Below are 23111 nucleotides of genomic sequence, written 5' to 3' on the forward strand. Positions count from 1 at the left end.
TGTGTTTGATTGTAATTTCATACTGCTTTGTAAAAGGTTAAAGGTAAAGGGCCCCTGGACAGTTAAGTCCAGTCAAAGGCGACTATGGGGTTGAGGTGCTCATCTTGCTTCAAGCCAAGGGAGCCGGCGTTTGTCTGCAGACAGCTTTCTGGGTTGTGTGGCCAGCATGACTAAACTGTTTCTGGTGCAATGGAACACCGTAACAGAAGCCAGAGCGTGCGGAAACACAGCTTATTTTCCCGCTGTAGCAGTGCCTATTTATCTACTTGCACTGGTGTGCTTTTGAGCTGCTAGGTTGGCAGAAGCTGGGACAGAGCAATGGAAGCTCATCCCGTCACGCGAATTTGAACCACCAACCTTCTGATTAGCAAGTCCAAGAATCTCAGTGCTTTAGACCACAGCGCCACCCGTGAGCCTTGTAATGCTCTCTGACCTTATTTGATATTGTTTTTATGTATAGGGATATTGCTTCTTTCTTTGTGTTTTTTCTTATGTAAATCATTTGACATAGTTTTTATTGTACTTATATTTTTATGATTGCAAACCACGTCAAAATCTTCAGATAATATAAGCTGCCCATATTTTGGGTGGGGCAGGGGAGGGGGGAAATTAAGTTAAATTAAGCTAATCCAGAGAGTCTAACCTCAGAAACTCAAAAGACAATATACTCTGATGTTTCAATTTCCCCCAAAGGCTTGAGTGAATAAATATGTCATTAAAAGAGGTTGGAAAGAGCACTGAGGGACCCAAACTGAGGGAGTTCCTACCAAGATATAGGTTAAATACATCTTCATGTGTGTGAAGTTGAGAAGAAGCAGAAACAGATATGAATCACTTGAGCTTACGGTTCATTCTCAACTCTCTGAACTATAGAAACATTTGCATTCAAGCTTTCCTTTTCTGTCTGAATGCACTCTCTGTTTTATTCATCTTATGCCAATTGTAAGACCTCCTTGTACAAGACTGTATTTTATGTATTCTGTAAATATAACAGGGCAACTTTTGAACATAATGCTAAACCACCATTTGACACTATAGGAATGAGCTGAGTAAACTTTGTAGGCTTGTAGGCTTTCCTACTCCAACACAGATGAGGGAAGGATATTTAAGTTTTTGCTTTTGTTGTTTATTGTGCAAACTTTTGTTGTTTAGGGCAGAGGTTGGGCAGAGGTTGTGAACCTGTGGCATTCCAGATGCTGTCTCGTTAGCCACAGCCATCATGGCTAATGGCCTTGTGTGATGGAAATTGCAATCTAGCAGCACCTGGAGGGCCACAGTTTAGCTAACCATGATTTAAGGAAACAAGTCAATCATGAATTATGGTTTGAAGTTGGCTTCCTTCCTTCCCTAAACCTTCACCAGCCTGATGTCCTCCAGATATTTGGGACTACAGCTCCCATCCAGCATAGCTGGAGTGCACCAGGTTGGTGAATGATGCCTTGAACTATAGTTAAGACAAAGCAGAGTTTATTTGGCTTCAGACACAAAGAGTAACTGCAGTTAGTTGAAGACAGAAGCAAAAGCTTCCTATCTCCTTGCAGCAGTACCAGAGGAAAGGAGGGGGAGAGCGCATAAGTTTGTAAAACCTTGCATGTATGCTAAGCCATAGTTTAATATTACATGCAAACTAATATTAAATAATATCTAATTTATTTGCTAAACTACATATATTTCTATTGTAAGACTTCTTGTTGCTGTGAATGTCACTTCCACAAACCTGTTCTAATTTCCCTTATTGAGTTTATTTTGATGGAAATATTTTGCATAGATGCAATGTACCCCTCTCAAAAAAAATGAAAGTGAACTTCAAAACGGAGCAATTAATTATCATGTCAATAGTAAACCCCAAAAGGGATTAGATTTAGTGTTTTTTTGATAGATAAAATAAACAAATGCAAGGGAGAGGGGAAATGAAATACATATGGACACAAATGTATTTTAAAAATGCAACTTAGTAGTTAGCCAGAATGTAACATTTTGAAGATCAAAATATATTTCTTTAATGGTTTATAACATCAAAACTGCAATGCACCAATATTTTCCTTTCTTTCCACAACAATCAGATATAGCCATTACTCAAAATATTTTGACAAAGAAGAAAGGAAGTCTCTATTACCATGAAAACAGATTTGAGTCAACTAGTATATTAGATTTATGCCACCTGCCTCCTGACATTTGCTTGGCATACATAATGAGTCCAGGAATTCTAGCTACCATGGCTGTTATGAAATGCCAAAATAGATTATGGGTGCCGCAAAAATGATGTCTATAGTAAATGTAACATAGCACTTGTTCTCTTTGTGCTTAGCTTATTCGGGAATTTTTAGAAAAGTGCAACCTGTGCAGTTAATCATACAGTGCAACTCATTCAGCACGTTGGCAACAAACATTCACACAATTGTTCCAAAATAATTTTACACCATTTATCAAATATGTGAGAAAGAGGCAATAAATGCTATGAAAACTTACAAACTGCCTAAAATAAAGTGAACTTGCAATTTCAGATATTACTAGGTTCTTACAAATTATTGCCTCAGTTTTTCGTTTTTTCTTGTTTTTTAAATAAGTTCAAGAAGGTTCAAGAAAAGGGTAAGTTCAACATTGTTCCCGGTAGCTGTGAGGTGCTGATGAAGCAGCATATGAAGTAATAAAGAAGACAGGGTGCCAGCTTTCTATCCCCGTTTCGCCCTAGCAGCCCATGCAGTTGAGAGGCTGCTGTTTCGCCCCCGGTGGGACCAATTTGTTGTGGTTGGTGGATGGCACACTCCCTGAGCACAGTTTTCTGGGCTTCTTCAGTTGTCTCGTGCCATGGATGCGTCTACTAGTGCTAACTGATAATAATCCAAACGGAATCTTATCAGAATCAACACAATACACTTCTAGGTGTTCAATTAAATACAAAGTAAATATAAATTATCCCACTATATACAAAGAATTAATTTTGATGCAAAAGTTCATAATTATGTCTCTGAAGAGACAATTTCTTGATCTTAAATTGCACGCATTGGGTTTCAGCAATGGATCAATACACTATTGTGTGAATATTTGTTGCCAACATGCTGTACGATTTCCACTATTCAGGAATTGTGGCAGAAGCATCCAGTGCATCATTGAATGAGAGCTGGTGAGTGCTTAGGGGCCTGTGCTATGAGATGGAAGCTTCTAGTGTCAATCTTAGGTCTACCGTGAACTTTCTGGTTGTGCTTCAGCATGTCTCACAGGCCCTACTTTATAAGAAAGAATAAAATTAAGCAATCTTACAAGAGTGTTGCAAGTTTACTGTGATAATGAATATGAAATGCTTTGATCAATTATAATTATGTATAAATATGTATATTTGTATGTATAAATATTAAGAGGCTATACAATACCTGTATATAGAGGATTCCCCTAGGACTCAATAGAATCCTGTTGCCTGGGCTGTCCATTGACCAATGTATGCAAGAGAATGCTTCTAGGAATGGAAGCCCCTCACCTCTCTGCCATGCAAATTATTTGTGCTCCAGAGCAGAAGTAACTTGTAGAGTACAGAGAGAGACAGTTAGATGGACATTGGTGTTCATAGACATTTCATTCCCTGCAATGACATGGGTTGATATGCAGGAGAAGAGAGAAAGAGAAACTTATGTGGATCCCCATGCAGAGGACTTCTACCTGTACTCAGAACTGATTGGGCCCTAACCCCTCCCAAAACTGAAAACACTATTGCAATGTGCATTGCAATGTATTTGATATGGGAAGTTTTATGTCTGGTCTGGTAAAAGTTTGTTTAACTGTTGCCTGGGGCCTTAACTGACAGCTGTGCAGAAGGACTGGTGTATGCATATTTTGATTGATGGGTGCAGGTTTAGAATTTTCAGTTGGATAGCATGATTGGCTGGGACTGGAGTAGAAGAGCCAGAATAAGTGTATGTAACAGCTGAGTGCTGGTCAGCAGAGGGAGATTTAGGGTTGTCGGTGCTTGGCGTTTGTGGAGTTGGCCAGAAGACAACATCAAAGGAAGAGGTTTGTTAAAGAAAAAGGAAGACCCGAGAGGCAGATGGATTGGCTTGGTGGCTGAAGACTTGTCGAGTATGGCTGAATCATTTGGCTTAGGTTGAACAGATAAGCTCTCTAGGGTAGTACAGGAAGACCCACCTGCACTTCAATAAGTCAGTAAAGGGTTTGGGGAAAAGGCTTCTGGCAAAGTCCTTGCTTATAGTTTTGGTGAGGCTTAACTGAGATGGAGAGATTAAAATGGTAATTTGGCTAAAGGGTTTTAACAGGATAATCAATACCTTAAACAACCTTAGTTGTTTAAAAATTTCTGAGAACAAGCATTCAGAACAACATGAAATATGAAAACAAAAGGATCATTTTAAAATGTTTTTAAAACATGCAATAAAAATCACATCACTTACGCACTTCTTAGAAAGTGATTGATGTTTGATACAGTCCCATGATTATATCTGATGTTCCTGTGTACTCCATTTGTGAATATTTTTCCAAAATTTGCAATTCAGAGATCAAATAGAATGCTAGACTGTTATTATTTTCACCATAACTAAATGAGAATGGAATTTTTCATATAGACTTCTAACCTTCCTTCCATTAAAGGACAAAGAAAAGATTCCTAAACAATGTTGCAGAATAACAGGGAGAAGCAATAGAATAAATCTCTACAGAATGTCTGAGGGGATCATTTTTAGATAGGCGAAAGCATCGAGCTCTTAAAGAAGTAAGGCAGAGGTACTAAATAACAAAAGAGTGGGTTGCTTTTTTCTGATTTTTGGAAACTCTTCTCCATCTATCCCTAGTGAAAGAATAGGCTGTTTTTCTATCTCTTTAGAAAGGTGGGGGTGGAGTGGGAGAAAGAATGAGAAAAATTCTCAGAGATGCATGGATTTGGTATGGCATTTACCTTTTATTGATGATGAAAGGTAGGTGAGGGGTGTGTTCTTCTTTTAACAACAACAATAGGCCCCCACCCAAACACCCCTTGCATAGATTTCTGTAGCCTCACTGGCTGCCACACTTCCTGGAATCCATTTCCTAATGGGGAAACTAATGGGTAGCTAAAGAGGCTCTCTCTGGAACACCTAATTGTGGGACAATTTTTCTTCTCCCTTTTCTAAAAAAAAGAGAGAGAGAGATGTCCATAGTTCTGCCAGGTTTGGGTGGTTATGTCCAGAATCAGTGCAATTTTCATAATAATTATTTTAAAAAATAATTAGAAAGAAGATATTCACTGCCAAAACGAATGAGTGTCATTAAGAAATGATATCTATGTCAGTATCTTATCCTCCTTGTGACAAAGCAGAGTTCCATAGGATGACAGAAATCTACATTAAAATTCCAGACATTTCATCCCATATCTGGAAATAATTAGTTCACTCTATTTTCAGGCTGTTGAACTAGATTTCTGTATCTCCAGTTATTTATAGGAGCTGAAAGAAAACAAGAGACATATTATAGATAGTTTTAGGTTTCATGTTCACAAACTCTTACAATGTGAATAGCTCTCTCCATTTAAAATTCCTTTGTGTGGAATATGAATTTTTGGTCTGTACAGACATGATATATTTATCTTTTTGAAACCCTGAATATGCTTGTAAGAGGCATCTGATATTTAAAACACCCACAAGGAACTCAGAATGAACAACCCTATCCAAAGTTTGTGAACATGATGTACTACATGGTAAAACTAGCTGTATATTTATTGAGGTGGGTTTTCAATGGTGCAATGACAGTGTCAAGATTCATGGGTTTCTTAAAAAAGGTGAAAGCTTCTCAACAAAGCAAGGAAGTCTGCCAGCCACAATCAAAAGCACTTACAGCTACCCTCTGTAAGTCAAAATCATGCCACATGTTAATTTTTGAAGGGCACATAGAAAAAGTATATCTTATGCATATGCACATGCAGATTCATGCAGGTGAAAAAATGAGAGATTCTATGTCTTTATGAGAGGACAGATCTGTGTCCCTGGGTAAAGCACACAGCCCAAGGAAGAATTGGCTTACCAAACTCCTTGTGAGAAAGGTTTTCTTATTAACATCCCCCACCTTTCTGCTTTAATTTCAGTTCATGATATCCAATATGTCAATAACAAGATACAATATTCAGGATGAGGTCCAGTGAATTTACAGCAAGGTGGAAAGTCAGAACTACATAGCTCTAAGCTTACATACATCACTAAAATCTCATTCTACCCACACTCCAGCAATTTAAGATAATAATTTATTGACAAAGACTTATTGCTTAAGGAGAAAAAAAAAACAAATTCTCAAAACTAATGTACTAAGTTCAATTCTACCTCTTATTTTTCACATCTGTTGAGACAAAGGATAATTAATTAAAGTTAAAAATTTATAAAAACCTGTTTTATAAATTCTGTTCTAGTTTTAGGAGCACTATAGTCACAAATGGCTGTTATGGAAAAAATGTCTTTGGGAAAAGCTGATATAGGCTTTACTTTCCACTGCAGTTTTCGGAACTTCCAGTTCAAGGCAAAATGTCTATCAAAGCTGCAAGGAACTGCTTGACTGAGCTATATTTCAGTTGTTTTAGAAGTACACAGTACTGCTAAGTATAAACAGTCAGCTGACAAAACATATACAATGTGATATAAAGGAACTTAAAATCATAACATTTCAAAGCAACTTTTATTTATATTGAACATCTGGGTTGGTGTATGCAACCTGTTCAGCTCAGAGAACCATACTAGAAAAGTATCCTCAGTTGGGGGGATGCAATTAATTTACACATCAAATTTCCATTAATGTGGTAAAGAAAAAAATCACAAATGGCTGGCTGGAATGTCACACATTCTTTTTAACCATTTGAGCAAAGCTAAAAATGACTATTTATTTAAACATTTCTATCCCAGCTTTCATTTAAAAAAACCCAAGGCAGCTAAATAGAAATAAAATAACAGAAATTATATAAACTACTAAAATACTGGAGAGTCACAGTAAAAGCAAAAGAAGTCTGGCTATTCTATCAAAGCTGTGATTTTCTAGATATTGTTGGGCTACATTAGCCTCAGCCAGCATGGCCAAACATCAGGGATGATTGAAGCTGTAGTCAGCAACCTTATTTATTGTAAGCCACCCAGTGAACTTTATGTCAGGAGATGGTATGCGAACACCACAAATAACAAATGAGTATCTCTGAAGGGCTACAGGTTCCCCTACCCCTACTCACACAACTGAAGGCCTTCTTAAAAGGGAAGGCTTTTATACTATGGTGGAAAGTCATCGTGGATGGGACAAGATGACACTCTCTGGGCAAGAGCCTTTAGAGCCTAGATCGACCTGGAGAAGAGGAGGTTAAGGGGTGATATGATAGCCATGTTCAAATATATAAAAGGATGTCACATAGAGGAGGGAGAAAGGTTGTTTTCTGCTGCTCCAGAGAAGCGGACACGGAGCAATGGAGCCAAACTACAAGAAAGAAGATTCCACCTAAACATTAGGAAGAACTTCCTGACAGTAAGAGCTGTTCGACAGTGGAATTTGCTGCCAAGGAGTGTGGTGGAGTCTCCTACTTTGGAGGTCTTTAAGCAGAGGCTTGACAACCATATGTCAGGAGTGCTCTGATGGTGTTTCCTGCTTGGCAGGGGGTTGGACTCGATGGCCCTTGTGGTCTCTTCCAACTCAATGATTCTATGATTCTATACCTCAGAATCCATAAAAGGCTCTATCCCTTCCTCCAACGAAAGAGGAGTTTGGGACAGATAAGAAGGCCTCTGCCAATGAACCTAATGCACAGGCAGAAGAATACATTTCAGATGCTGGTCAGTTCATTGAGATTTCCACTAAATAATGAAAATCATTGTATATGTGTATATATAAATTTACATTCTGCAAAGTTAAGAAGTTATAGTGCTTAAGTGGACAGGGCTGGGGCAGTGTGGCAGGGAGATAGGGACCATGTCAGTATAACAGCATGAATGCTGCCACCAGTCTGGCATTCCCAACAGTGCACCCAACCACATCCGTGGAAGTAGAAATGATCCCAATGTTAAGAGGGAAGCTTTGGGCTCCACCACACACATTACTATTGGTTGCTTTGCACTCAAAAGCCCAGACTCAGTAGATTCTAGGTAGGTATAAAAACAACAACAACAACAACAACAACTGTCTACAATCCTAGAAAGATGCTGCCAACACTGAGCTAGACAGCCCAATGGTCTGATTTGGTATAAGGCAAATCCAGTATTTTTATATTTTCAAACCTTCTTTGTAATCATGAGCACTAGATGCATACTTCTGAGAATAATTTTCAGTCTGCAACAGCAGTGAAGAAGAAGAATAGGAGGAGGAGGAGGAGTTTGGACTTGATAGCCACTTTGAGACTCCTTAAAGGGAGTGAAAGGTGGGATAACAATCTCCTTTTCCTTCCTCCCCCACAACAAACACTCTGTGAGGTGAGTGAGGCCGAGAGACTTCAGAGAAGTGTGACTGGCCCAAGGTCACCCAGCAGCTGCATGTGGAGGAGCGGGGAAGCGAACCCAGTTCACCAGATTACGAGTCCACCGCTCTTAACCACTACACCATGCTGGCTAGAGAAACACTGCACCTCCCTGAACAAACCCAATCATAACACAAAAGATGTATGCACTCCTGTTGGGGTTCTTATGCCCTTGACCATTCATTTCCAATTCATACCTTGCTCTGTTTCTTAAATCTATTCAAGGAGTCATCTTTGCAGCTGTGCATCAACAACAATGATGCATATTACAAGTGGCTGCAGAACAAGAGGACATGATTCTGAAAATTGAGGCAGACTAAATTATCACACAGTAGCTTTAATATTGGCTTCAGCCATAAATTAAGTTCAACTGTGTTGCTTTCTGTAACAACTACAGCAACTAATGGGCTGTGTTTGACTTGTTGGTTGTAAGTTAGGCAGTCTTGTAACAGCAAAAAACACACGCCACCCATTACACTATATCCAACACAAAATGGGGCAGGGGATAGCAAAACAGAGAACACTGTAACAGTAATTACTATCTTAATTAATAGTTTAATTAATTTAATTAACTTAATACCTATAGTATTAAAAACTGCTGACATGATATAGCACATGGAAATTGTGTTAATAAGGATACCACTTTATGTTATGATAGTTTTCAGTTGTAAACACAGAGATACCTTTGAATTTCAACAATTAGCAAACTATCCACACTGGCATAAGTGAAATATTACAGAACAACCTTGCTACTAAGGCATATCAGCTTCATTGTTCTAAACTATTTCGCCTTCTTTAGCCAATTGCCACCAGCTAGCTGCATTGGACCCACTGCACCTGATACCTATTTTGGGAGCCTAACATTGCCCTTTCAAGCCAAACTGGCAACCACCATAGTACTTTGCTGTGCTTTCTTCCAAGATAAACGCTGCACAGCACTATCATGGCTGTGCTTGCAACTCACTCTCTCTCTCTCTCTCTGTTACACACACATTTGGCCAACAGTTGGAAAGAAAGCCAGAATTGGCAGCCACCACTGCATTGTGCTGTGCTGTGCTATATCTCCTTGGACAAAGAAACACAGTGCAATGCAGTAGAGGTTCTTAGCAATCTAGCAACACAGTTGATCCAATAAAACTAACTATCCAAACAGTTTTGGATCTCTCTCTCTCTCTCTCTGCCCTCCCCCTTCTCTGGAACCAAAACAGCAACTTCTCTTGTAACTGCTACATTCCAGAATGATGAAACGAGTAAAAAACTTACACTATGACACAAATCAAGGATAAAGCCAAAATATCTGTTGAATATTTAGCCAAAAAACAAGAGGGAATTTTATTCTGAAATGTGTACAGAGGTGTCTGGAGTTATTAAGCAGTGTCCTGCTTTTTTACAGGATACTTTTTTTGTGAAATCACAAATATAGTACATAAAAAAGCTTATGACAAAAACCCTCCCAACAGTTAGATTTAAGGATGTAAGAACCACCCTGCTGGATCAGACCAAGAGTCCATCTGGTGCACCATCCTGTTCCCAGGTATGTGTAGATAAGAATTTTAAGATGCAAACATATGACATCTGCACTGCACACATCTACTATAAGAAACACAGGTGTAACAATTAGTAACAGTGTTTCCCAAAACCATATTCTGCTCTAAGATGCATCTCCAATGCAGCCATTATGTCTTGAATGGCCACCAGGGGGTACTCCTGTGGCAAAAGAGTATGAGTCAGGAAGTACTGTTTCAGCAGGTTTTTTTGCATATGGACAGGGAAATCCCTAGGTACCAAACTTCTGAAAGCTAATAAAGATTTGGCAACCTAGAAATGTTGTAAGTTGGAAATGCTATTTTAGGTAAAACCTGGTGTGTGTGTGTGTACATGTTTGTATAAGTTATTGCGTAGAAATACAAAAGGATTTATTCTAAGTTCTAAACCCTTTTGTGGCAGGAACCTGTCTATTTATCTAATTACCTAATTCTTACCTAATTCTGTAACTTCAATGTACAGTGGTATGTTCTGTAAATAAATAATAATCATAAAGAATAAGTTGGTGAGAGGAACAATTAGGGTGTTGCAACCGCAAACTGATAATGGATGTTTCACAAGGGTTCATTAATGACAGAGAAGAGGTAAATGTGCAACTGATTCCAGAGCCCGAATTCTTGGTGGTTAACAATTAATTAATGAGATTTTAGAAAAGTACTGTGTGGTCTGGACTGGGCAACACAGAAAAAAGTTCACATTTCCTGGGCTATAATGCAATGTGCAATTGCTCTGATAAGTGTAGCCTGATATTTTTATATTTAGTGAGTGGGGCAGCCTAGGGAGTGGATGGGACTTGAGTCCGAGGCACCAGGCAGAAAGACCTGGAGTGCCACATTCCTAGTGTAGGGCTTTGTTGGACTAGATGACCTATACATTCCAAAGAAAATAAAACAGAATATTGAAACTGATGGTGTAAATAAGAAATATGAATGCATAAGCATCTCTACATGCACCCCAAAGTGGAGTTGATATTTGGCAAACACTGCATCTAATTGCTCAAAATGCATCTCTCCTGAAAGACGCCCTTGGTGGAAACTACCGTATTTTTCGCTCTATAACACGCACCAGACCATAACACGCAAGTAGTTTTTAGAGGAGGAAAACAAGGAAAAAATATTCTAAACGAAATAGTGGATATATGATTTTTGTGGTTCATGCTGTGGCCACAGACATATGATCTGACAGTGAGTTTGGAGTAGCCCAATGCAAAAATCATGAGGATCCATGTGGATCCATGCTTTGTAACCACGGAGGAGGGAAGGAAGGGGAACCATGGATCCTCTGCTCACGACTGCAGCAGATCCCCCCTGCCACCCGCAGGCATTCGCTCCATAACACGCACAGACATTTCCCCTTATTTTCTAGGAGGAAAAAAGTGAGTGTTATGGTGCAAAAAATACGGTAATTTAAGTCGGTTAGTGGGCCCTTGGGAAGGGATCAGGGACAGGCAGGGCAAATAGTTGCAGGCATTTGAACAGAAGTTCTCCTAAACGCTCATAACATTCCAAAGCAAAGTAATATAATATAATTGCTCACATTGGCCATAGGACCCAAACGTTTTGGCTTCCGAAGTATCATATTATAACAGAATCAATGAATATACTTAAAATAACTAAGAGCATAACTTGCCCCATAATGTTTTAATGGAAGTTTGCTGGCATTTGAAACTGGGAGCCTCCACACTGGTTGTCTGCTCAGCAATGTTTGCATTTTCAAAGATTAACAGAAATAACAAATAGATTATCTGTATAGCATGCCAGAAACAAGCCTAATCAAGGCAGCTATTTTAAGCTCCCAGACAGAACGGCTGAGGGTGCACTTGAAGCTACGAACCTCACCATCCACTGGTAGAAATGGAGTTCTTGGACAGAGGAGTTTCACTGCCATGGGGCTCTTTCTTGCAGTGGTGGAAAGCTCCACCACCATTGCTCTGATGGCAGAAGACATTGAAAAGAGGAGTGCTGAGTGTGGATCCACAGAATCTAAATCCACCCCATTTCCCTGGCATCTCCAACATGGGATGAAAAGCTGCAGTGGCCCTGGAGCTGGTGCTTGTTATTTTCCCTTCCACTGAAGATAAGCCAACCCTTGCCTTCTGCCTTGACCACTGCAAGACCAGAAAGGTTTAGGAACTGCCTCTCCCTGACCTCCATAGGATTACTCTTGCCCTTTATTTCTCACACAAGTTTATTAATGATTATACTTTCTATAATTTACATCAAGAAACAGCCTAATAATACTACTTCTCAATCTTTATAACAATAAGCGGAAAGAAGCAAGGGAAGGAACAGGTTATATCACATATGATTTGGCCTGCTCACATGTGACTCAGTTACTGCAAATTAAGATGTGTAAAATAAAAGCTATCTGATTATATTAAACATTAAGATTTTTTTTAAAGTGCTAATAGAATGGTCTGCCTCTACAGTAACATCAACATATGAGCACCAAGGAAGAACTGCTTGTCCTGCTCTAACCTTATCAGTGACTTTCACATGTTGCTTTGCTCACAGATGTTGTTGCACTGGGGTTGGGTCCAAGGCTTCTAGCACTGGCATTATAGTATCTGTGTCTTCATGGATGAGCAAGTTTCCTTAAGTGTAAGCCCATGCACGGGCATGCTAATAGAGCAGTTTCTAGAAAGAGACTGCAGAGCACTCTAAATTCCATCCTCCATTATAATCAGCGAAGCAAATCAGTTGGAAAGGAGTAGAATTTGTCTTAAGCCTCGTATACTTGGCCAGGTTTTCCTTTTCTGTATATGAAACCCATCATACTGAGTTGTGAACAGGTGTACTCACACATAATAAATTTAAAAGTGAACTAAAATATATATTCCTAGCAGATGATGGTTCCCTCCTTCCAACTCCAAGTTTTTAGGATTTTGAAGGCCAGATGATCATAAATGCAGGTACTTATTTATCTGTCTATCAGTTTATACCCTGCCATCAGGTTTACCACTCCCCCAAGAGTTTACCCTAAGACAGGCAGAGATATCCTAAACCCTGGCTGGAGACAGCAGAGCAGCAGATCAATTGACATACCATTAGCCTTGCCACTTACCCCAGGGCAGGGTGAGCTGCTATATGTGCTGTGTCAGCTCCAGTCCAGGAAGCTCTGTAATATTGGAGCCCACCCTACCACCACTAGAGGTCAGTGGAAAGACACCTCCATCATACCCCAACTCTGCCCAGAAGCAGGGATCAAGGGGTTAAGAGTACTCTGTTAGTAAACACATGGCAAATATGGAGCATATTTACTCAAAAACAAATCACACAGAGTTCAAGAAGACTAATTTCCCGGAAAGTGTCTTGGACTGCAATATTAGCCTAACAAAATTAACAACAACCCAAAGAAAAACAGATGCAAGATGCATAGAGCAAAAGGTCAAAACTAGCCCCACTGTAATATAACAATTACAAGTTGAATGGCATGTTTGATTATATGTTTTATAATCTCTTTAAACCAGGGGTGGCTAACAGTTTTTGGCCCGAAGGCCACATTCACCCTTGGTCAATGGTCCTCATGCCAGTGGTGTGGATGTAGCTACCCCACACTCGTATAATGCACACTCTTGTATGCACAAACACATAGGACTCGCATAGCTCCCCACCCAGCTGACCCATGTGTCCAATTATTTTTTTCAGCCTTTGATGTGTACACATCTACAGTGGTACCTCAGGTTACATACGCTTCAGGTTACATACTCTGCTAACCCAGAAATAGTGCTTCAGGTTAAGAACTTTGCTTCAGGTTGAGAACAGAAATTGTGCTCCGGCAGCGCGGCAGCAGCAGGAGGCCCCATTAGCTAAAGTGGTGCTTCAGGTTAAGAACAGTTTCAGGTTAAGAACGGACCTCTGGAATGAATTAAGTACTTAACCTGAGGTACCACTGTATTCAAACAATGGATCCCCTTCTCTGCAGAGTGAGCCATAAAGACTCAGGACAATGCAAAATTGTGTGCCGTATGAAGCCATGTGTCTGGAAACTGGCCAAGGGCTTCTGGAAACCAAAGCGTGGCTCACCACTATAAAATTCTGGCTCCGCCTACATTGCAAGTCTGATCTGTCTTCTTTAATTTTCCATATGCTGGTGGCATGGTTAGCTCGCATTGAGAACAAAATCAGAATCTGTGGCCTATCACTCGAGTCACTGCTTATGCTCCCACAATTGGAAGCATTCCAGACAATCAAGCGTAGAATTCTAGAGATTGAATTCCAAACCCTTAGCAGCACAGCCAATAAAACCTTTTCCCCATTAGGTTTAGGAATTTGACCCTCGTTTGGCCAGGATACTCCATTTTTACATCACCTTTATGAGCCCCACCGACGCAGAGCTTCTTCCCTCACAAGATTTAATGTTTTGCTGCTGCAGTTTTGCAAGGTAGATTCTTGAAAACCCCATATACTGAAATCTACTGCTCTTGTGGCACAAAACAGGTCAAATCCATCACACACATTTTATTTTATTGTCCATTTTATGCAAAAATGTATGATAAGTATCTGGCCCCCTTATTGAAGGAGGGGAATCTATCACACTGACTCTTCCAGGGTATCCCGAATAATTGTAGGAATGACATTGTGGAGAAGGTTCAAGATTTTTTGAATGACCCATGAAATTACACCACCATAGGTCCTTAGAGCCGCTTTTGTATCTCACGACATCTGAACAGTTTTATCCTAAAGTACCTCCTACTATGTTTCGCTATTCGTGCTGTGTTCTGATCCATGTATATGACGCACTCTTATTATGCCAATAAAGGAGATTGATTGACTGACTCAGGACAATAGAAAAGACAGAACTCAAAATCAACAACTACCTACAGTTTTCTCCTCCTTTTAATACAGAACAGAGCTGGATGAAAGTTTCTTTAATATATCCTAAAACCAATAGGAGTTAAACACCCATGCAAATAAACTAGAGGGGGATTCTACTTCAAAGGAATGGAACGACTTAAGGTGAGAAAGAAAACACCCAGTGATTGGTCTGGAAGCACCTGTTGCTATGCCATTGTTGAAGCCAAGAAAGCAGGGACCTGATCATTTCCTGGATCAACCATCAGTGGAAGCTTCATGTCAAACTGCTCTGTGCTTTCTTAAGGAAGTATAAGGGGATCGAAGTATAAAAAATGGATAACAGCCAATAGGTTGGCTTGACACCAGTTGAGATACTCAACAGCAGGAGCTAAGTGTCTTCTCTTCCACCTGTGCCCCCACCATAGCCCCATAAAAACTACTTGTGCTACCTCAGGTTTCCAAAAGTTAGAGGTTAAATAGGAAGACACGACTGTTCTGATGCATAAGGAGCCACCTTTCTTCCAGGTCTTTGAAATGTTAGAAAAACCAACCAATGTTATACTATTTTCATAAGTTTATGACTTAACACCTAAAAAAGCAGGTCCATGATACCCATCCATCTTTGTATTAAAAAAGCTGCTGTCCACTAGAAGCTTCCTCCACACCACCACTTTAAATCCTAATAGACAATATAGAATCTATTAACACAAATGGAAACAAAATTTTCAGTCCTATTTCAAGTAAAAATATGGCTTGAATGAGGAAAAGCTAAGGAAATCACAAATTTCAAACAATCAGACTTGGCTCTAGAATACTCATTTTTATCTGAACTGGAAAAAAATAACACCATAATGGCTGCTCACCTGGTCCCAGGGTGGGCGGCATTTGCAACCCACCACCATCACCCACAGCTCCCTGGGGCATAATGCTCTCACATGGTGGCTGGCCATTGGGGAATTACCCTGGCCGGCTGCAAGGGATGGTGTGAAAGCCGGCCACCCTCAAACTTAAACTGCCCAATCATGGGCACGTTGGGGGCGGAGTCTTGTGCAGTTTGTTTACACCTGTTGTCGGTCTTGCCTTTCACCCACCAGGGTGGGGAATAATGCATTGTGGGTCCACAATCGTACTTTCCTTGAAATGTTTACCTACAGTTTAGTTATCGAATCGTATGTTAATTCCTTCAAGAATTTCCTTTTAGCATTCTCTCATCACACAGGGACCAGAATCAACAGGGACCAAATCCTTCCAACTGTTCTTACTTGAGCAGTTCTACTTAGGTCAATGACATTATTCATGCTCATGGACAGCAAAGGTAAGAGGGGAAAAATGTCCTATAAAAACTGTGTGTTAAATTCCCTCCCCCTCCTCATACATGCCTATATACACACATGGAGCACAGGTGCTCACCCCCAAAACAAAAATATATAACCTCCTCGATATCCACTGTTCATTGTCTTTCCAGTCTCACATACTCTTCACTTCCTTTGCTTTATTGTCCCAGGTTTCTCGCAGAGTCATGATACTTCAGTAAAACACAGAGCAGACTGTGGTGGAGTATCGACGGCGGTGGTGGTGGAAGTTTAAGACTTCAAAGATGCAATAAATGCAGAAAGCACATACTTTGTTCCACACCATTCATCTTTCAGCAAACTGTTTCCTGTGAGTGTATGCTCAATACACTGTAGAAACTATTATTACTGAACATAACTTGCAAACTAAAAGTTGTCATAATAATAAGCAACCAAGTTCAGCCTTTGTCAGCTGATCTGCATGAGGTAAAACCAAGTGAGAAATATGCCTGCCTTTCAGTTTTGCTACAGTTTTGGCATATATTAGCTTTAATCAAATTAAAGTGATTACCAATTGGACTTGTTCTGTGTTCACACATTAGAAATTGGGGGTGGGGGGAAAGACACAGCAAAGCCAGCTTTTATCCTACAGTGTGTGGGGATCAGCTGTTATATTTTAAAACTGTCAGACTAGTCTGAAATGCCCAGATTGTTGTGGAAATATCCCATTAAAAGGGAGATGCAATGTGCAAAGAAACTTCCTTTTATAAAGAGTTTTAGGTTTCCTTTGCAAAACATGGTATCCTTGCAATGCACATAATGCAGACAGAGGTAGACAACATATCCATAACTGATATCTTCTATAAAAACTCTGAGTTTGATATTTCTGATGTTATTCATGTATTCTACAAACATGAAAACACTATGTATGCCCTATGTTTAAAGTTAATGCTGTCAAACGAGAATTATCCAGGCAGCACCGTCAAAGGTCAAGTTAATTTCCTGAAACCACATTGCTCTTTAGAAATTATGACTTTCATAAATACCACCACAGACCTTTAGAAAATAGGAAGACATTCTAATGCAATTATTTCTCTTTGTGGATTTACGCTGCAGTTGCACTGCCATGCACACCAGTCTTCCAAAAGGCTTTTAAAGATTTTAGCCAGCAGCTAGTCAGATCCCACTGGAAAGTTTCGAGAACACACACGTTTCACTCCAAGGACACAGACCTCCTTGCTTTCCACAGCTTTGCCCTTGATAAAGCTAGGAATGCATACAGTCAGTGAACCACTTCTATTAGGGAGGCACTAATACTGCATTCCCCAGACCGAGCTTGTCCTTTGACTAGTTTGTAAACTAACATGACTTCTCTGGGAAGCAATGGTGCTCTGAGTTCTTATCTGTCTGTACAGTACTTAGAGCCCTGTGCAAGCAAAAGATAACAGGATAAACAACTAGGGTTACGGATCTCCACATCCTCGGGGGCCAAATTGCTTTCTTTAATTCTGCATGCTAGGAATCACCTTTATAAGCTCACTGCAAAGACAGGAATGACCAGAAGTCATCGTGTCCAAACCCATAGCCCAGAAGCAATTATTATTGTTTTATTTATTTAATAAATTTGTATACTGTCCTTCATCTGAAGATCCCAGGGCAGGTCACAACAGAAAAACACAAAATGAGAACACAAAATACACAAGAAAACAAAAGCAACAACAAAAACAAACCAATATTTCCCCCCTCCCACAAACATATTAGGCTGCCTAAGACTTCAGAAGACAAAACTTTCATAGAATCCTTAAGCGTTCTGCCTAAATGCAACAACCAATCCCGGACAAGTGATAAACACACAGTGTATTGCATGTTAATCTGGAGAATTTCTGACCAGCCTAAAAATACCTATGGTGGGATAGAAATGCCACTTCCCACCCCCCCCTTGCACTGGAAGAGAGGTGGAGGGAGGTGGGAAGGCACCTTTCCCTCTCCGTTTCGAGCCCCCTGGTTTTATGAGCGGCTGGTATGCATGCACTTCTCGAGGGGCGCTGCATCTGCACCAACCAAGCGCTCGGGTCACATGACGCTCGGGGAGCCTGAGCGAAGTCCCGGCGGTCCGTGGCCGGGCCGGGCTTGCGCCCCCCCCCCCTGCTTACCTTGGCATCCCCCACGTCGGGCTCCTCTTCATAGTAGCCCTGCCCGGATTCATAGGCAGCGGCCGTCGCGGGCTCCCGAGCTCCCAGCAGCAGCACCGCGCCAGCAGCCAGATAGCAACCCAGAGAGAAGAATCCCAGCAAGTGCATTGTGCAGAGGGCGGCGAGGCGGGAGCCGTGAAGGCAGCGCGTGGGCAACGCCGCGCGGCTCCGAGCGAGTCCCGGCGGCTCTCTCCGAGGCAGCAGCGAAGCGGCAACTTCCCCAGGATGGAGAGAGGAAAGGTGCGCAGGAGCCCCCCTCCCCTTCGCCGGCCCAGGCGCTGGCTCGCTCGCTCGCTCGCTCCTTCTCCGACGAGTTACTCGGAGTTTGTCAGGTTCAAATAATAATTAAAAAAAAAAAGGCACCAGGAAACCGGACATCCGAAGCGGGCTCCCTCAGGAGCACGAGGAGGTCGAAGGAGTTCCCGGGCCAGTTGAGGGTAGTAAGGCGGGGGGGAGGTTTCCTCTGCAGCCACCAGCCCCCCCGGGGGCTATATGCCAAGGAGGGACGAAGGCGGTGAGGGGCAGCGGCGCGGCTCCGTCTCCTCGCCGCTTCCCCGGGCGTCTGTCAGTGGCAGCGGCAGCAGCAGCAGGGGCCGGGGAGCGGGAGCCTCCTCAGCGCGTGGAGCGGAGCTGGAGCGGCAGCAGCAGCAGCAGCAGCAACCGCAGGGGGCGGGCATGGCTAAAGCGCCCTCTGCCTGTACCTTGGAGAGACTGAGTGGCTGGCGAAGGAAGGAAAGGGAGGGAAGGAAGGAAAGGACGCAGGGCGCCCGGGACGGACGTGTGTGTGTGTGTGTGTGTGTGTGTGTCCCTCCTTTTCCTCCACACACCCCACGCCACCGCCCGCTCAGCTCTTCTCCTTCCTCCCCTTCGGTTACATTTTTCCACAAGTAGCCGCTCGCCTCGCAAAAGCCCTTTCCAAGAAAGAAGACGTGGTGGAAATGTGAGACGGGAGGCGCGCGCGCGCGCGCGCTGCTAGCCCCCCTCGGGAAAGCCTGCCGGAAAGCTGGAGGCGCGCGCGCGCTTCGTTCGAGCAACTGCGCCTCCCGTAGCGCTGCCCGAGGCGCCAGACCTGTTGCCGCGCTTTCGCAGAGCGGCGGGTGAGCGCAGGGCTGGCTCTGGGGTCTGCGGTGCCTTCTTCCACGCAAGATGCCGCGGAAGGCTTTTTGCAGAAATGATAAGCAGAGGAGCCGAGGTGGCTCAATGCATACTTTCCTTCCACCCACCCTGTGGGAGAACTGTTTGGAGGATGGTACTCAAGGCGCTGCCTATAGGGAGAAAACGCGCAAGCAGTTACCCGCTTACCGTCCAGAGAGACGGCTGGGAGCCTAAATACAGTGGTACCTCAGGTTACATACGCTTCAGGTTACAGACTCCGCTAACCCAGAAATATTACCTCGGTTTAAGAACTTTGCTTCAGGATGAGAACAGAAATCGCACGGCGGCGGCACAGCGGCAGCAGGAGGCCCCATTAGCTAAAGTGGTGCTTCAGGTTAAGAACAGTTTCAGGTTAAGAACAGACCTCCAGAACGAATTAAGTTCTTAACCCGAGGTACCACTGTACTGTATTTCCTTGGTCTCCCATCAAAACTTTACTTCAAGTTTTTCCATCTCTAGGCGCAACTGACTGCTAGGCATCATGGCCCTAAGCTACCTCTGAATTGCCACTAGCTGGGGACCACAAACTTAGAGCGCTATTCAGCTCATGTCCTGCTTGTGGGCTATTTTTTGTTTATATCCTGCCCCCCCTCTAATCAAGGCAGCTCACAAAAATAGAAATAAATACAGATTAAACAGGCAGAGCTAAAAGGGTTATCATGAAAAAGTAATTGAGCTGTTGATGGAATTAAAACAAAAGGTAAAAAAAATCTATAGTTAAAAAAAACAACGAACAGCACACAACACACCATTAAGAGCCCTTTCATTGAAAGGAGTCAGTTCCCAAAAGCCTGCCAGAATAATAATAATAAAAAGTCTTCACCTGTCATCTGAAGGACAACAAAGCCAGTCTGAATTTCTTAAGAGGTAAAGGCAGGGGTGCCAACTTAAAATAAATTATTGGGGAGGGGTCAGGTAAGTTCCACCCAATGGTGCGGTTAACGCACACTATTTGAATGGCGATGTCCATCAACTTTGGGGGGGTCCTGGCCCACTCAAATATTTTATGGGGGGGGGGGGAGCTGAAGACCTCTCAGTCCCTAGGAGAATTCCAACACAATTAGCCTTGAATCTATAGTAGTATCTAAAAGATAACACACACCATCAACCTGTTATTTACTGTAATACTCCAGAAGGATGAAGCTCACAAAACATCTCATTACAAGACATGGCACTGTACATACACACTAGAAACAGCTTTGTTCCTGTGCATGAAAATTACAACCTAAATCTCAATTTTCTGAAATGCTTGAAAAAAAATTCTATGTGCTGTACTTAACCAAGCATCTTAATGTACTGGAAAACACTAGCAGGGCAACATGTCTCAGGCTTCATAATTACAGTATATACTCTTAACTCGCCTCACCTATGAGCCAAAAGATTTGGAAAGCAGACTATTAGATCTGATATAAAAGCTACTAACCTTCCTTGATTATAAGGGTTTGTTCACTCATGTTTTGTTTAGCTCCAAGCTGAGCATTGCAATGCACCCTACGTAGGGCTGCCCTTGAAAATAATTCAGCAACTACAGCTAGGACAAATTATGTTGCCTATCTCTAAAGGCAACTGCACTGTACATTAGTTTATGATTGTGCTCAACATAGTTCACAAGGCCACTGCAAGGTCTGCATAAACTTATTTTAAGAATGCAAGTGGGATTCAGCAATACACAGGCTCTGTGGTTGCTAAAACCAGATAAGCACATTTCTAAAAAGCATTGCATATGCTGTGATAACTACACTTAGCACAAGTGAGTCCTAAATAGAACATTTTCAAGAGTTCTGTCAATAGAATCTTTAAGTACTGCTACTAAAATTCAAGCCTTTTAATTGATGTGTTTCGTACAAGGTACATCTGTCAAGCACATTCCTCTGTGCTGTCTAGACATACCTGATATGGCCACATTTCGCACAAATGCATAAAGACAGAAAATGGTTGTTGAAACACAAGGCCATTTCAGAAGCAGCATACATCAATGATAGGATATGTCAGATGGGCAAAGAAATAAGGAAACATGAGCTTGAAGGGCAGGGGTGGGATATGAAGAAATTTATAGACCTCAGTGGCACAATTAGTACTGTGCTCTTTGACTTCCCACTGCAAAACACATGAGACTAAATACTGAAAGTATAGAAGTCTTAAAGAAGCAGCAGTTGGTGTTATTTTACTTTTGTTACACACAATAATGCTAGAGTCTCATTTGAATTTCATAATGATTTTCGTAATCCAGATAAGACAGCATGCTTACATTGTACCACAATGACTAGGATATTCTTGTTGACTGTTTTGATTGTATTGCCCCTTAGGGGACAATTTTAAAAGTTTCCTAAAGTTGTTCCCTAAGTGGGAAATATTGTTAAGGTACTTCTAGATCACAGGCAGGAAATCTCCAGCCTGCAGGCCAAACTAGGCCTATTAGGCCTTATTCCCATTTGACCCACCATGCCATTTTCAGGATCCGGAATCTATATAGGGGATTCTGAGATTAAGTTGGGTTAATTCAGAATGCCTGGCATCCAGCATTAATGTGTTCTCAAGTTGACTGCTGCTGCGGATGGCACAATATATTAACGTCTATGGCAAATTTAACCTTCTCCGCCCCAACACGGATCATTATTCTTTAAGGCAGTTTCCTACATTGTTGCTAGCTGAAGAAATTGCCACTTGGAAACATTCTTTTGTAACTTTTTGAAAAGCAGCACTCTTCTTGAGGTTTACTACACAGAGTGCTAATCATCTGGGTAAGCCAAGGTTTTTAAAGGTTCCATTTGAAAACTTTAAAGCAGAAACAGGCAACATATAGCCCCTGAGGTAATTTTATGTGGGCTGCAAGTTCTTGGTGTAATTCCATCTTTTACATTTTAAAAATGTGTTTTTAGACATCATCACTCAAAAATTTAACAATTTTTGACATCACAATTTCAAAGCACCTTATGCAAAAAGGGAAGTACAGTGCGAGTACCTCAGGTTACATACGCTTCAGGTTACAGACTCTGCTAACCCAGAAATAGTGCTTCAGGTTAAGAACTTTGCTTCAGGGTGAGAACAGAAATCGTGCTCTGGCGGTTGGCAGCAGCAGGAGGCCCCCATTAGCTAAAGTGCTGCTTCAGGTTAAGAACAGTTTCAGGTTAGGAATGGACCTCCGGAACAAATTAAGTACTTAACCCGAGGTACCACTGTACAAAGAAGACTTAAATTATTTTTATCCTCTTTATCCCTTATTTGCAGTTACATGCATAAAGAGTTTTCAAGGCTTAGTTCACATATTTAAAAGTGCAATAAAATACCAGAAAGCTGTCTGTGGACAAACACTGGCTCCCTCAGCCTGAAAGCAAGATGAGCGCTGCAACCCCATAGTTGTCTTTGACTGGACTTAACCATCCAGGGGTCCTTTACCTTTTTTTTTTTTTTAAAAAAATACCTTACCTTGTACAAAACAAGTTGCCCACCTCTGCTTTTAAAATGTCTTCATTTTCAGAGTGGTCTTCAACAGTACCACTATAAGCAGGCTCCACAGGTTTGTGTGTGTGAGTCACTCAGCAATTAGAAATATCTAGGCCAGCTGAGGACAGGAGAGGACACTATCTGATCCAATTTTGCATTGTTTGTAATGAGTTGCAGGCAGCTGATCCTGATTTTTCTATCACAGAGCAGGCTAAAACCTTGTTACTTGCCAATA

At 41.6% G+C, this 23111-nt stretch overlaps 1 protein-coding gene and 1 long non-coding RNA gene across 4 annotated transcripts in view; one reads left to right on the forward strand and one right to left on the reverse strand.

Moving 5' to 3' along the window:
- Positions 1 to 20078, reverse strand: part of VEGFC (vascular endothelial growth factor C) — a 42945-nt gene extending 22867 nt beyond the window's left edge. For 2 of the 3 annotated variants that reach the window (XM_083520321.1, XM_083520320.1), the window contains exon 1: positions 18239 to 20078. In XM_083520321.1, coding sequence (XP_083376447.1) covers positions 18239 to 18385 — 147 coding nt within the window. In that variant the 5' untranslated portion in view covers positions 18386 to 20078. Of the gene's footprint in view, positions 1 to 15656; positions 15759 to 18238 lie in introns of those variants that run through there. The other variant, XM_083520322.1, reaches the window with a different exon arrangement.
- A 335-nt stretch (positions 20079 to 20413) lies between these two features.
- On the forward strand, positions 20414 to 22835 carry LOC310714777. Its single transcript, XR_014530065.1, has 2 exons — positions 20414 to 22390; positions 22622 to 22835. It is a non-coding gene; the product is annotated as an uncharacterized lncRNA (long non-coding RNA).
- Positions 22836 to 23111: the final 276 nt, after the last annotated feature.

Source organism: Podarcis liolepis (genome assembly GCF_965112155.1).
Source record: "Podarcis liolepis genome assembly, chromosome: 9".
Taxonomy (NCBI): domain Eukaryota; kingdom Metazoa; phylum Chordata; class Lepidosauria; order Squamata; family Lacertidae; genus Podarcis; species Podarcis liolepis.